The 15739-nt window shown below is 42.4% G+C and overlaps 1 protein-coding gene across 12 annotated transcripts in view; it reads left to right on the forward strand.

Annotated features, from left to right (window-relative positions):
• The window catches only part of UNC80 (unc-80 homolog, NALCN channel complex subunit), a 120496-nt gene that overhangs the window by 60971 nt on the left and 43786 nt on the right, over positions 1 to 15739 (forward strand). For 7 of the 12 annotated variants that reach the window (XM_032446031.1, XM_032446030.1, XM_032446032.1 and 4 more), the window contains exons 27-37: positions 1453 to 1656; positions 3188 to 3288; positions 5326 to 5523; positions 7267 to 7374; positions 8087 to 8225; positions 11505 to 11686; positions 12019 to 12150; positions 12648 to 12834; positions 13386 to 13517; positions 13852 to 13995; positions 15449 to 15549. In XM_032446031.1, the coding sequence (XP_032301922.1) occupies positions 1453 to 1656; positions 3188 to 3288; positions 5326 to 5523; positions 7267 to 7374; positions 8087 to 8225; positions 11505 to 11686; positions 12019 to 12150; positions 12648 to 12834; positions 13386 to 13517; positions 13852 to 13995; positions 15449 to 15549 (1628 nt within the window). The remainder of the gene's footprint in view (positions 1 to 1452; positions 1657 to 3187; positions 3289 to 5325; positions 5524 to 7266; positions 7375 to 8086; positions 8226 to 11504; positions 11687 to 12018; positions 12151 to 12647; positions 12835 to 13385; positions 13518 to 13851; positions 13996 to 15448; positions 15550 to 15739) is intronic. The other 5 variants (XM_015867943.2, XM_015867944.2, XM_015867945.2 and 2 more) reach the window with 2 other exon arrangements.

Consider the following 15739-nt stretch of genomic DNA (forward strand, 5'->3'; position numbering starts at 1 on the left):
CTAGAATCTGCTCCAGGTATGTCTGAAATCTAGACTCTAAATCTAGGTAGATGCAGGCTCTTACTGTATCATGTATTCTGTTTAGGTGCTAGCATGGTATTCTACAAAATTGGGTTACGAGAGCTTAAATAGTTTGCTGTTTGTGTGAACTGAGAAGCTGTATAGAGATAGATCTGAGCAAAGTTCAGCCAGTAATATTTGCTCTGAAACTCAGCGTGATCACTTGGAGGGAGATTCTCCAGTCACTCAACAGTGATTTACCCAGCTGATTCATGACAACTGAATAGTAGCTCTCAGAACCCATCCTGTCGTCGGCCAGGGTGTTAGTCATTGGAAGTGGAGTGGCAGTTGAGTTCTGGAGGAATTAGGAGCATTCTCAGCAGGAAAGGTATGTTTGTTTTACTTCTCAAAGCCAAAATACAATTCATTTGAAATATTTTCTTACCCGTGGTGTCAAAAAAAGCTGTGTCCTGTTCATTTTCAACAAGACTCCAAAATGGTGATCAATCACACATGGTCCTGCATGATTAGATCTGCAGTAAAATGACTGAGTGTTGCAACATTTGGACTGACATACTGCCATGTACTGCCTTTGAACTAAGAGGAGACCGAAAGCGCAAACAGTTGGTGCTTTGAACATTGAACCATTTCATGTCTTGCTCATCAAAATCGCAGAGTGTTAATGGATGTTGTTAATGCCTGAAAGCTGCTGATTTGTCTGAAGGAGAGGATCTACGTGCTCCTGTTTCCTCTAAAGCATTCTAATGATGAAGAGTAACATGCAGAGACACGGATTTATGCAAATCTTACTTCAAAGAAGTCGTGTGTGCTAACCTCACGAAGCAGACTGCCCTTCTGCAATCACGTGTGAATAGTTGATTCTACCGCAGATTTCAGTGGGTTTTACAGAACCCAGGCCCACAAGAAAATAGGTTTTTCCAAGGTGCCTTGTTCATGCTTGGGATTCGGCCATCTATCCCTAGCAAGAAGTGATTCTGCACTAATGAAGACCCCAGGGGCTGGCAAAGAAAACTGCAATTTACATCCATTGGACAGATTCTGTTTCCTGACAGGAATTGATTCAAAGTGGTGTGAATCGTAGTTTTTCCTTGTCCACTTTTTGGGCTTTTGTTAGAGCAGCTGACTCTACTTGCTGGTGGTTGAAGAAGGGCTAATTCCAAATACAGACAAGGCCTGAGGTGAGGTACCAGGTCTACAGGAAAAGAGGTGCAGATCACATTTCCTTAAACCTTTACTGCCTGACTGACAGAGCTGCATTGGCGGTGGCTTTGGAGGGAGCCTCTGGCCCCATATTTCTTAGTACAAGAAAAGATGCTGCAATATAAGCTGGCAGCAAAAGGTTGGGAGGGAGGGGAGGGCCAGGATATATTTCTTTTCTAAAATGGGGAAAAATTAAGGGGAAAAAAGTCCTCTTTTATTCTTTTAATACAGTTCCCAGCAGGAGGATCAGGATAGGAGGCTCCCGCTTGCTCCAGATAAAAGGAACCCGCAGTTTCCGGGTGAAGAAGGGGGGTTCCCTTTCCAGCATTCGCCGGGCCGGCAGCCTAAAGAGCACCAAGTTATCACGGCAGGACTCAGAGTCTGAGAATGAGGATCTACAGCTGTCCCACAGCAGGGACACTGTCACTGATATAGGTAACTTAGATGAGTGGGTGGAAAGGGAGGGGATGAATAGGCAGGACCTAAACTCTTGATGTGATTGCAGCAGAGCTAGAGACAACAAGAGACCCCCATCCCGACAGGCTAGGAGAAGACTATAGAGTCCTCTTCATGGACTGACAGAAGTAGGGCCTGGATAGAATATGGTTCAGATCCTGCTGCCAAAGGCCTGGCTGCAGTGTCAGCTCCATGTGCAGGCTGTCCATTCTGAGCTCCGTGTTACAGCATGAACTCTTGGAATGCTGGTGTCTGCCAGCTGAATGCATGCTGTCTTTAGGGGAGCACACGCACATGTGTATATGTGCCTACACACACCCCTAGATCATATGATATAAAGAATAAGGTCATATGCATATATGATATTTTATTGTCTATATTAACATATAGGATATATATATATATACACATATGTACGGACATGTGCTTCATATTTATGTAGTACATGATATCATAAGCATGCCATATGGCATGTAGTATATATATATGTACCTACGTATAGAACATAACATGTGCCTGCTGCATACTGTATTTCTACATATTGGCATATACATACATTTTTACAGCTTACAGTTGCCTTCCTTAGTCTTCAAAAAAATTAATTTCAGTGTATGTATGTTATGGAAACCAAATATGCATCCTGTCAGAAGAAATCTTCACAGTTGAACTTACGGGGCTCTCTCTGATAGACCTGTTAACCAAAAGATGAGGTTTTGATCCATTTAGAGTGGAAACAATCTCCCAAGCTTAATAGTCATTTTTATGTAGATCAGAGGATGTTTTATTAGGTAAATGTGGAGAGTAGCATTGCCTGTTCTGTAGTCTTTGGAAAGTGAGCGTTTGCTTAAAGAGGAGAAAGAAAGGATTAACTAGAGTTCATCTCCAGTCATCCTGTTACAAGAACTGTTAGTGTTGTAGGAAACCCACAGGTAGTGAAATGGCTGCAGGAAACATAGGGATCAGTGCTGTTCCCGCATAAGTCTCTCCTCTGCCTGAATTCTTTAGAACTAGTGTGCTAGAATCAGGATTTTTTTCCCCTTTCATCCCCGTAATGTTAGCAGTTTCCATGGGCATTTAGCAGTTACTTGGCCCACTGGTGCTTCCAATTGGATGCCACTCCTGGTTGGATATTTACTGATGTTTTTAATCACAGAGCCCAGTCAATGCAGATCACTAAACCAACCATTCATAGCATCTGAATGGCACAAATAATTTTCTTTTGATGTTTTTTAGTTTCCTCCTCCCTTTGCACTTTAAGAAAATATGTGGGGAGGGAGCAGTGTATGCTACTGACAAAGATGGCCTGTGAGACAAGTCTGAATTGTAATTGTCAAACCAGCGTGATACCAAGATTGGGGAGGGGTGTCCAAATGCAGTTTTTCAATGTGGCATATTCAGTGTACAGTGGTCTGTTTTCACAAGGCTTGCCTGGCTTACAAGTGCTGTCCCTAGGCTTTAAGCATGTAGGAAACAATAAAAACAACCACCTTTGGATATTTTTCTTTTGAAGAAGGGAGCCCTTGGAGTGCAAGCGAACCTAGCATTGAGCCAGAGGTGCTGAGCAGCACAGGCACGGAGGAGAACTATCATCGGAACATGTCATGGCTGCATGTAAGTATGGATCACTGACCACACGCTCAAGGATGGCATTGTTGGTAGGAAACCTTTGCGCTGCCAATAACCAGATTCCAGTCTCTGCTTTTTTGGTGTAGTATCTCAAGTGTAAATAAGCTGCAACCCTTGGAAATTGGTTGTTTGTCATTTCTAAAACAGACTAAAAGCAGAATGTTTTTGTCTTGCTCCCTCTGTCCATTTTATGTAGTTAGTTTGTAAAGGATAAAGGAGTATTTCTCGCTAGATGTTCAGGGAAGCCATACTGCTTCAGCTGAAGAATCCATTAGCAAAGTGTCTTATCGCCAGCTTGATTAGGAATGTACCTTGCAGGGAAAAACCCTTACTTCTGGAACACTTATATTCCAGTGGGTGAATTCTGTCACCACATCTAACCCCACAGGGTTTTGAGTAGTTTTGACTATCCATCAAACTGTAATGTGGGCTAGTCTAGACAGCTCAATCTACTAGTATTTTAAGACTGTACACTTCTGTTGTCTCATGACACACTCTGGTAGTGCAGTACAGTCCACATTCTCAACAACGAAGCTGGATTGACTCCCTGTGCACACATAGATTATTTGTGAGAACTGATGCCTCTCAGGATTTCCTTTTAACTTCTAGGTTGGCTTTGAGAAAAACAGCTGCCCAAGAGTGAGTTGTTTTGCTTCTCTTTCCTCCAGGTGTTTTACACTGCCTGCCCTTAGCTGCCTCATAGTGCCAGAATGTGGACAAGAATAGGCTTAATCCAGTGCTGTTATTTCAGAAGCAGTTCTTGATAGCTGTTTTTTTTGGAAGAGTGTAGTAGAGCAGGGAAGCTGAATGCCATGTTTTCCAAGCTAATACCTCAGTCCCTGGACTGCCCTACTTCTCTGTCACTTCTCTGTTGCTGGTACTGGTTACATGTCAACTGGAAGTTCCACGGTACTAAGCTGAGTATGTAGACATGGAGGTGTGTACTGAGAGATGAATTACTAGAGGATGAAGTCTTCTCTCTACCTAGCAGCTTCAGATAAAACACTGTGCTTATACTCAGTGTTGGAGGATGTATGGACTGTTAAATACAAAGCATGAAATGAAGGGAACTTGAGCTATTTTTCTCACTTGGTTTCATTATCCTGCTCAGGAGAAAGGACGATATGAAAAATCACCTGTTGAAGTTAATGCCATACAAGTACCAGTATCACATGAGAACTTGGTCTTTTTTGCTTGTTGGAAAGAAGTCATGAGTGGGTGACTGCAGCAAAACAAAAGCCTGATTTACTTGGCAGTCGTGCAAACCACTCAAAAGGATCACTAGTTCTGGTTTATTTTCTTCATGCACCAACATTTCCTCTATGACAGCCCTATATATCATGTCCTTACTGTGTGTCATTGTGCTGCAACTACAAGTTACAGTGCACCCAGGGCTCAGTAGAGTCTATGTAGTGCTGATCAGATTTACCATTCATGTGGCATTAGTGACTTGAGTTATCCCTGATTGACCCCAAAATATTGTAATGCCAGAACAAGTAAGCATAGACAGCAATCCCAAATGTGCTGCTGAGATTGGTCTTAAATTAAGCTTCTGACTTTAGAAAAGCTGAAGTATTTGAGAGTGGAGAGTGATGCGGCTGCCTTACCTGAAAGAGCGGTCAGACTGCAGCTGCAGAGCTATTATGATAGGACAGGTTGGTGATGGAGTAGTTAATGATTTCCAGTCTAAGTCTTCATTTCAAACTGGTGATAGAATAGCATTTCTGTGAACTGAGAGTACAGTTTTCCTCAACCATCATCTTGCCACCAGCTAAACAGATGCATCTACAGCAGCTCTCTTTCTTTGTCTGATTTGTTAACACCGATGTTTATTTAGCTGTGCCTAGCCAGTTCATAAGCTACTTGCAGGTATGGAGATCAGAACAGATAGGCTTACCATTTCAAAGAGCTGTGTTGAGCTTCTGGCCTTGCCAGCGAGGCTGTGAGTATCAGCTTGCCATCCCCATGGCTGGCGTATGTTATGCAGCATGACTCTAACTATCCAATTTTATTCCTTTCAAGGTTATGATCCTCTTATGCAATCAGCAAAGTTTCATATGTACTCACATTGACTACTGTCACCCACACTGCTACCTCCATCATAGCCGGTCCTGTGCTCGCCTTGTTCGTGCCATCAAACTCTTGTATGGAGACACAGTGGACTCCCTTCGAGAAAACAGCACATTGAACAGTGTGGCAAGGGGCAAAAAGCAAAAAGAAGTGAGTACGTGGAAAATCTATCTCTACGTTTTCTGTTTTGTTTTGTTCTCTGGGCAAGGCATAAGTATCTTCAAGGATTGCATAACTTATTCGAACAATCTTCTTTCATGAGAAAAGGAACACAGCACATTCCTAAACATAGTCCTTCTGCAAACAGTTACAAAGTCATTTAGGATTATGGAAGGAATGTAAACTGTTTTGTTCAGGAAGAATCTTGGTTGCTGATAAGGATGTTAAAATGCCTATAGCCTGACCTTAAATGTAGTGTTCTTTTATGAGATCAGTTTATCAGCCCCTGGAGTCTCATTCCTGTTTTCCTGTTTATTCTTGTCTGTTAATAAGAATCATTCTTGGAATTCTGGTAAAACCTTGCATGAGTTCTTTTATGTTTGAGATTTCAATTCCTTTCAAATAATTATATGCATTGGTCTTTAATATTACAGTCTCTTTAGTGAGATGCTTTCAACAATCATTTCTGCAAGACAGTCAAAAAAGATTGTGCCTTTTTAGGCGTATGAGCTGTGCCTTTAAATTCAGTGGAAATATATTTGTTCATTTAGCAAAATACCCACAGACCTACTCTATGAATAAAGTAAATATCTGGTTAATACCAATATAGCCTTTACAGCTAAAGACAAACAATTCTTCTGAATATTTTTAATGGCCTAGGTCATCCTGCTAGTTAGCAGTAACAGTGAAAGCAAAAGTGTTCATGCAGCTCATCAAGATTTTAGTTGGGCAAAGAGGTTGTCATCTGCACAAGTGGAAATAAAAAACTATGAGAATAATTTTGAATGCTTCTTTATCAGCTGGTTGATTGTTTGTTTCCTGTTAAGTTAGAAGGGTATTTTTGTGGAACAAAGCACAGGGCAGATTAAATGAGGTAATGAATCTGCTTTCCTGGAAAGAATAATTCCCATATGTTTCCTCTGGCGTAGGGAAACAGTGTATAAATTAGATATTAAGAAAGAGAGGCAGTCATTTCCTCCACAGAAGGCAGGAGTAAGATGAGCAGCTGGCAGTGTTCATGAAAGGTAGCAAAAGAACACCGTGCAATGATGTGTATTGTTTCATCTCCAAATGCAAAGCAGTATGACACAAATTCAATCATGGGCCTTGTAAGCCCCCTGAAAAATGAGAGATCACTATTTAATCAGCAGGCTGCCAGCTTGAGGAGAAAATCTGTGGAAACAGCATTCTGGGAAAGTCCTTGGTATTGTGAACAATGAGTGTGAACAACAGGCCTTGTCCTTATAATTGACATTGGCAGTCTGCTAGAGACAACAGTCAGACAGGCATGAGCTCAAATCTTAAAATGAATTGTCGCACGCTTTCTGCAGAAGATAAATGTAGCTAAGGGAGGAATATGTGTTGTACACAGCAAGCATTTCAGTTGGGAATTTTGGGGAAAGCTGTGCCTTTTGTACCACTTCTGTGCTTAAAATACTGTTCACCTAAAATACATGAGTATCACCTATGAAGATTACACAAGGAACATTGACAGTCCTCATTTGGCTTACGGCCTTCCTCAAGCTTTTATCAAGAAACGCTGTGTTAAAAAGAGGAGAAAATGGGATGTCATCTCACTGATACCAGGCCTGTTGCTAGCAGGGGAAAGGGCTTGCTGCTGCCCCTCTGGTACTGGGCAGCTTCTAGCATATGGAAATTCTTCTTCTATGTGACCTCCCTTTCCAGACTTAAGGAAATCAAAATTAGAACACTTTCTTATTTTTTCTTTTTCAGTGCTCAGACAAGTCATGCCTCAGAACTCCCTCTCTAAAGAAGAGAGTGGTTGATATCAACTTGGAAGGAAAGAAGGACTCTGGAATGTTAAAATACATTAGGCACCAGGTACTGAGTAGGCCAGGCCATGCACTGGTTGGGGAGTTTGCTGAGTTTGCTACATAGATGTTGGGTCAGGCTGCAACAAGAAAATGTGTGTGGATATTCACGAAACTATTGTTCTTGAGTATGGACTAGTTCAGCCCTGCTGTAATGCTACATTTAGCTTCTTAGGGGAACCCCTGGCATAGTACCCTTTAAAGATGTAGTTCCATTAAATGTTAATCAACATCCATAGCTTCCCATAGGGATAAATGCATCAAGACTGGGGACACAAAACATAGAAGAAAAACCTCAAATACAATGAGATGCAATCTGTCAGCATACAGGAAGTTTCCTTTGTTTTTTTCTTGTTCAGTGTTCTTGAAGAAGCAATGAGCATTTCTTAGTTGTGTACCAATATTTCATGGATTTACATCACCATTTGTGCACCATCTTGGAAGAGTTTTCCTTTCTATTTGTCCTATTTACCCATGTCCTGTGACCTAAGTGACTAGCAGCAGACTCAGAACTAGCTTTCAGCAGTGCTGGTTTAGTGTAGGTTGAAAGCAATGTTCTTCTGTGGAACATTATCTGAAATGACCAAAGCTAGAAGCTGTCAGCCAGACGAAGTGCTGTCCAAAAGTAGGGTAATTTTTACAAAGGTTACTGTGTGCACTGAAGACAGATGGCACAGCTCAGCTGTAAGTCATGACACTTTCATTTTTAAATACTTTTGCAGGTCATGAGCCTCTCCCCTGCACCTTTGTCACTGCTAATCAAGGCAGCTCCTGTCCTCACTGAGGAAATGTATGGGGACATCCATCCTGCGGCATGGGAGCTCCTGCTCAGTGTGGATGAGCACATGGCTGGAGCAGCAGGTAAGGGAGCAGTGTAGCTAGCCAGACAGCTAAACCCACAGCAGGTTGCAAAGCCTCACAAGACAGCTCTCTGGTTGAGAAGGTCTTAATAACATCACGGTTTTCTTGAGGGCTGTTGGTTTTTCACAGACCCTTCTGTGCTTTTGTGCTCCATACAAAGGAGGTGGTCAGAAGGACCAGGAAGACATTCTGGCCCTGTTGATGGCCAACAAAGAAAAGCAAAACTGGTTATTTGTGTTTAACGGGGTTTCTATGTGTGGAGGAAATACAGCAATGCAGTCAATCTGGAGTTTGCTGTAGTATTTGGTATATGGCCTTCATTTTTCTTTCATTAAGCTGTGTCTGTTTTGACTAGAGAGCAGACTATGTCCACTCTTTTACAAGGGTAGAAAACGGCAGGTCAAGGGGAAATGGTTTTAAGTTGAAGGAGGGAAGATTTAGTTTGGATATCAAGGGGAAGTTCATCACAGGGAGAGTGGTGACGTTGCCCATAGAGGCTGTGGATGCCCTGTCCCTGGCGGTGTTCGAGGACAGGTTGGATCGGGCCCTGGGCAGCCTGGTTTTATATTAAATGTGGAGGTTGGTGGCCCTGCATGCGGCATGGGGGTTGGAGCTTGGTGATCCTTAAGGTCCCTTCCAACCTTCTATGATTCCTTGATTCAAGGTTAACCTGCCACAGTTCTTTCCAGTGTCTCAGGTGCGTACCAAGCTTCTCTTACACTCCTCAACAAGGGGAGAAACTAAGAGGGGAAAAATGAGGGTTAAAATAAGGACAGAGAGAGATCACTAACCCATCACAAGCAAACAGACTTAACTTGGGTAAAATTAATTTACTTCATTGCTAATTAATAGCACACTAGAATAGTGAGTACCAGGAAGATGCTAAAACCAGCTTCTTTATCTTCACCTTCCTTCCAAGCTCAACTTAATTTATGATTTTTCTAATTTCTCCTACTCTCCAAGCAGTGCAGGGAGAAGAGAAACGAAGCTGTGCTAAGTTCAAAATCTTTTGCTGCTCCTTCTTTCTCACCCTTTTCCTTTATTTCTGCAATGGGTCCCTCCTGTGGCATATAGTCTTTCATGAACTATTCCAGCATGGGTCCTTCCCAGTCTGCAGTTCAGTGTCTGCTCCAGAATGGGTCAATACAATAGGCTGCGTTCTTTTAGGAATGCTCTGCTCCAGCTCAGTTCCCCCACGGGCTGCAGTTCCTGCCAGAATACTTTCTCCAGCATGGGCTCCTCGCCACAGGATGCTGCTTTTGTGTGGGCTCCCCATGGGCTGCAGTTTCCTTTAGTGTGTATCCATCTGATGCAATGTGGGGTCCTCCATGAGCTGCAGTGTGTATATCTGCTCTAATGTGGTACACCATGGGCTGCAGGAGGACAGCATGTGCCACCATGTTCTTCTCCATAGGCTGCAGGGAGTCTTCTCCAGTACCTGGAGCATCTCCTCCTTTCCTTCTTCACTGACCTTGGTGTCTGCAGACTTGTTCTTACTCATCTATCTTGCAGCTGCTACGCAGGATTTTTTACCCTCTCTTAAACACGTAAGCACAGAGGTATAAACAGCTCACTGGTTCAGCTTTGGCCAGCAGCTGTAGCCCCCATCTTTGAACCATCTAGAAATGACTTCATCCAGCATGGGTACAACCCCTGGTCTCTCATCTCACAGAGGCCACCTTGTAGCTCCCATGCTACAGAAGCCTCACTATGAAAACCCAATGCGCTGGACCAAATGTGCAAACAGGAAGACAGCAGTAAAATAAAGAAGAGAAGCAAGCTGCCTGAGGCTGCACTTCTTTCTCCCGCTTCATACTGTTTTCTAGTAAAGTAGTACTACTGTTTTTAATTTATCAAAGTTCTACTAAGACTCTTCTTTCTGAGGAGTGCTATCTGCCTGCCCCTCCAGTGCAGCCTGTTAGATACATCTTCCTCTTCTTCCTCTTCCTCAAGGGAGGATTGAAATCCACTTGAGAGACTGTAGTAGCTGTTTAGTATTGAGTGATTTCAGCCCTGGCATGATTTACGTTCAATCAAGGTCAAACGTGAATGCTCCCGATGTTGCTATCCACAAACTGGATAAAAGGAAATACTGTGTTCGTGTACAACAGCACCATCTACTGACTCCTTTCCAGGCTGAATTTGGTGTTTTGGAAACCTCTCAGTGAGAGTGCGTGGCTTCAAATTAGTCCTGCTAAGACTTGATATAGATGGAGGTAAAACACCAAAAAGTAGATAAGTTCTCTCTGCTGGTGAAACAGGAGGGACTATACACATTTGAAGCAGGATGTGGTAGCAGAACTGGAAGCCTCGTGCAAGGCAGTACCTAAGCACTCAAAGGTTAGCCTTGTTTTTCTGCATGTGTTCAGATTGCCTTCCATCAGCACGGCTCCCATGTCTGGCACCATCTAAATGTTGAGGTGAACAAGATGGTAACTGTGCTTTTTCTACTATGGAAGAATTACTCCTTAACCTAGAGAAGTAAACTCCATTGATCTTTGGTCAGCTACTGGTCTAAAAAGCTGTGAGTACTTGTGCCCACCAGCCACCTACAGCAACACTGCTCTCTTGCTTCCTGCTCTGTGCCCCTTGGATATACACCTAAATTAATTGGCTTCCACAGGGCTGGAGGTCTTCTGTCTGTTTATATTTAAATATGCTCCAGTGAAACAAGTGTGGGCTGCCTCAACTTCTAATCTGATTTCTTCCATTGTCTTGCTCTTTGTCTCTCAATACGTATCAACACTATTTTTTTCCTGGAGGTGGATTGTAATCTCATAGCAGTTACGCAAGAAAGTACCTTTTCTGTTTGTTTGTTTCTATCCCCTGAAAATTGAGGTATGGTCTTCGACTGTGCCGCGTGATCCTGTTCTGTGGGAAAGGCTGTGCTGTTAAACCTGCATTTACTAATCATCACAGGAAGCAATCAGGCAGGAAACTTTAGAAAGCTAAGCTGAGTTAGTCCTGTTGCTTCAAGAAATGCTTCTTATTCTTATATCAGTTGTGTCTGAGCATTGGTAAGAAGGGCAGAGCTGTTTTGTTTTAAAAGTATTTTTGACAGAGCTTCTTACAAGCATAATGCTGTGAGGTTCCAAACGACAGAGTCATAGACACTTCAGTTTCATGGTGCAGCACAAGTTTTGCTAAGCTTAGTGAACTGCTGATCTCATTTTTGGAATCAGGGTTTCTTTCTGATTGGGGTTTGTGCAGCTGCAGTTTTTCCTGCCAAGTAAACACATTAGTGAGGGAAACAGATGATCAGATGTTCTCTCCCTGCAGCTGCCATGTTCCTGCTATGTGCTGTGAAAGTGCCAGAGGCTGTTTCTGACATGCTGATGTCCGAATTTCATCACCCGGAGACAGTGCAAAGGCTGAACGCCATTCTCAAATTTCACACGCTCTGGAGGTTTCGGTATCAAGTCTGGCCTAGGATGGAAGAAGGAGCTCAACAGATCTTTAAGGTAGATAGAACATGTGAAACACAATGTTAACATTTGTGGCTTGTCGTGTCATATAGATGTGCTATGACATGCTAACATGAAATTGCCTCAAAATCTGTTTAGGAAAAACATTGGTCACCTCAGTCACATGATAGGGTTAGCCGGTGTTTTAGAACTCCTGTATAAAATGGGAAGAATATACTGGAGAACACACAATGAGGTCAAGAAAACCAGATAAAGAAATCTGTCAGCGTGTTCTTATTTCATAGTGAAATGCCCTTTAATTGGCACTTAGCACTACGGGTGTTAATGTTTGTGTGCTGTAATAAAATGTATTTCGTGGTTTTGTTTAGATCCCTCCTCCAAGTATAAACTTCACTTTGCCTTCTCCTGTCTTGGGGATGCCCTCTGTACCGATGTTTGATCCTCCGTGGGTCCCTCAATGCAGCGGGAGTGTGCAAGATCCTATCAACGAGGACCAGTCGGTAAGCAAAGATGTCATGAGTGAGCATTGCAGCTTCTCAGTAAGGGCCTGGGCAATGCTGAAGCCTAAAGATTCTAAATTAAACTCTTAAGTTTTCTTGTTGTCCTCAGCTAGGCAAGATCTAGTCGATACTTGGTCCGTGTAGGGCACAGCATATTCTACATGGACTTAAGATTTTTCTGTCTGTTTGATCAAGGAGACACTATACTGTACTTTATGGCCCCATGAGAGTCAGTAACTCAGATCTTTGGAGCGCAGTTGCCATCTCTCCAAAGGATAAGTTCACTCAAACTGTCTTCTGGTTTTCTGTCCTGTTTTGTGTGGTGAGCCTTATTATAGACATAGCTCCTGGTGCATCTCTGTTCAGCTAGTACAAGTTTGATTTGTATTTAGAAACTGAGTTGCTGAGTGTCATTAAGGACCCTGGTGAAACACAAAGACTATGTGTATCATAACTAACAGTGTCAAGTTATGTTTCATCTCTTTTCTTCGTAACAGAAGTCATTTTCAGCCAGAGCAGTGTCTCGTTCCCATCAACGAGCAGAGCACATCCTGAAGAACCTGCAGCAGGAGGAAGAGAAGAAGCGCTTGGGTCGGGAAGCCAGTCTCATCACTGCTATCCCCATCACTCAGGAGGCCTGCTATGAGCCAACCTGCACACCAAGCTCAGAGCAGGAAGAAGAAGGTGTGCCCGGGGGCCAGAAACTGCCTTCCAAGGAAGTGAGAGCACCTGCCACCAATATACAGCACTGCTTAGGGATGTGATATCCAAGAAAAAACTTTAGTTAGTAGTAAGAAAGTCCCTGCTTTGGTATGGTCACCACCTTAGAGAGTGGACAAGTATTAGCACCGAATCATTTTAATATCTCTAGAAAGGTGGTGAACAACCACTGGATCTTAGGCATGTCTTGGGAGAAATGTGTGCAGAATTTGCTGTTCACAGTAAAAGGTAGGAACCACCAACAAAGATGGATAATAGGATGTACATGAAGAGAACTATATAGACACCTCAGCTGATATCTGACTCACCAAGTCACCACACACTATTATGGATCAGTGCTTAGCTGGTTTGCAAAGCATGATTAAAGTACTTATCTGATGTTTATAGGTCTTAAATTGTTCTGAGCATTACCTGACTTGAATTTTGAATGCAGCAGTTGGGTTGCAAGTGCTCTCCTTTCAAGATGTTCCTCTGTCACCTGGGTTTGGACTGACATTTCCCATTCTCTTTGTCAGTAGAAGAAGTTGCCAACTTGGCTTCCCGCCGTCTCTCTGTGAGTCCTTCCTGCACCTCCAGTACATCTCACAGGAACTATTCTTTCCGTCGTGGCTCTGTCTGGTCAGTGCGGTCAGCAGTCAGTGCAGAAGGTAGGTTGAGTTCACTGGAGTATCCTTTCCTAAGATTTCATTCACTGGAAACTGTTAATTGACAAAACCGATGGCATTATATTTTGCTGAATGTATTTCCAGACTTGAACCAATTTAAAATAAGCTAATTAAAATTCTTGGTCAGAAATTTGACTGGAAACTCAGTGTCTTCTTGGAGACGGTATTAAGTCTGTTGTGTGTGCACAGTGATCAGACAGCCTGCCATTTTGTCCTGTTTATACAGCACCTAATGCAAATGTCTATCTCACCTGCTTGTATAAAATGTCGTAACTCATTCACAAACACTCACCTTCTAATCTTCTTTGTACTCCAGATGAAGAACATACTACAGAGCATACTCCAAACCATCATGTACCACAACCACCTCAAGCTGTGTTTCCAGCATGCATCTGTGCAGCAGTACTCCCCATTGTCCATTTGATGGAAGACGGAGAAGTCCGGGAGGATGGAGTAGCTGGTACTGACCTAGATTACACTTCAAGTCATTCTTGATTAGGAGTGGCAGAACCTGCCAGTAATTACAACGTTTACATTTGTTAGGTGCCTTAACTAGAGTGAAAGAAGTGTAATGCAACCTTGTATTTGCTCACAGTTTATTTTTCATAGTAGTAGTATGTGTTATATATTGTCATGAATGTCTGTGTTTGTGACAAACCTTGTGAGTAACCAGTTCTCATAAACTGTTCACTAATGGATGAGCAACAGAAGTGTACTCTTTTTTCATTTTCCTTTGTTGTTTGATCTTGAAGGTCTGTTGATATTTTTGGGGGCACTAAAAAGCCCCCAGTTCAACAAAGGTGTTGGAGAAGCTTTAAGGAATCTAGTGAGGGGATTCTAGAACAGTGAGAGACTTAAAACAAATGTTCTGTGAGAACTGATTGTGAAGCTGGGCTTGTTTTATGTGACAGAAAGGAAACAAACAGCTAGAGGAATGCTGCTGTATAAGCTGCAACTTGGGAAGTTCAAGATGCTAATTAGAAAAAAAACACTACCCTGGCATAGTGCAATCTCCGTGGAATCTTCAGTCATTTCCATCACAGCAGTTATTGTCTTGGCTAGACAAAGCCACATCTGACATAATGTGATGCTTGTGACAGTCCTGCTCTGAACAGAGCTTGAACTAGAGACCTCCAGAGGTCTATTCTCAGCAGTATTTCTTTGATCCCATGACAAACAGAGAACCAATTATACACAGCTTTAGCATTTGCTTTATGGTCTGTGATTTATGCTTGAAGTAATAATAGGTCCTTCTCTGTTTCTTTCTCTTACGTGTTTATGGTGGACTGTTGTCCTTCCCTTTATCATCACTCATAATGTTAGCTGATTGTGAACAGAACTTTATGACACTTTAGTTTGGGTGGGTATAGTCGGTTGTTTAATTAGTGTGTTGTTTTGCGATCGAGAAATGAGTAGTGAAAACAAAACAATGAATAATTCTCTGCTGTTGTTAATCTTCACAAGGTTACAATTAATTACACTTTGGGAAGTTGATAAGCGACATAGTCCCCTGCTGACTGTCTAATATTGTCCATTAATACCAGATTAAGTCGCTCAGTGGATTACTATGAAGTGCAGTTTCCATGTATGAACAAAATATGTATTGTTTTTTCTTTATAGTTGGTATGTTTGCTCATCTGGAGCTGTGAATCCAAACAGTTGTTTCCCTGATCACAGTGATAAAGCGCTACCTGTGCTGTCACCAGAACCTAGGGAAGGTTCAAGTGTTAGACTTGTTATTATTGTTTGAAATGACTGCAGTGGTGAGCAGGAATCCTAATACCTCAAATTAACTCCTGTGTATTTCAGTACAAAAATGACAACTGTAATAACTTAAGAACATTTGTGTTTAAGGGCACAATTTCAAGGCCTTTCCAAGGGATAGAGTTCTGACTATGTTTTCTTTCTTATAGTGAGTGCTGTTGCTCAGCAGGTCTTGTGGAACTGCTTAATTGAAGATCCTTCTACAGTTCTGCGCCATTTCCTTGAGAAGCTCACGATAAGCAACCGTCAGGTAAGCTTCTCTCTCTAGTGGACTTATGTATTGCTTAAAGCAGGACTGCACATCTGCAAGTAGAATCTCTCTGTGGGCAGTGACTGGAGCATTACATTTGGTGCTCGAAATCTTCATTTGGCTTTGGTTTCTGCCCATTGATGTGGATGGGACACAGCTCATTTACCACCACTAAGGATGTGGCTAGTTG

The sequence above is a fragment of the Coturnix japonica genome, chromosome 7 (assembly GCF_001577835.2).
Source record: "Coturnix japonica isolate 7356 chromosome 7, Coturnix japonica 2.1, whole genome shotgun sequence".
Classification (NCBI taxonomy): Eukaryota; Metazoa; Chordata; class Aves; order Galliformes; family Phasianidae; genus Coturnix; species Coturnix japonica.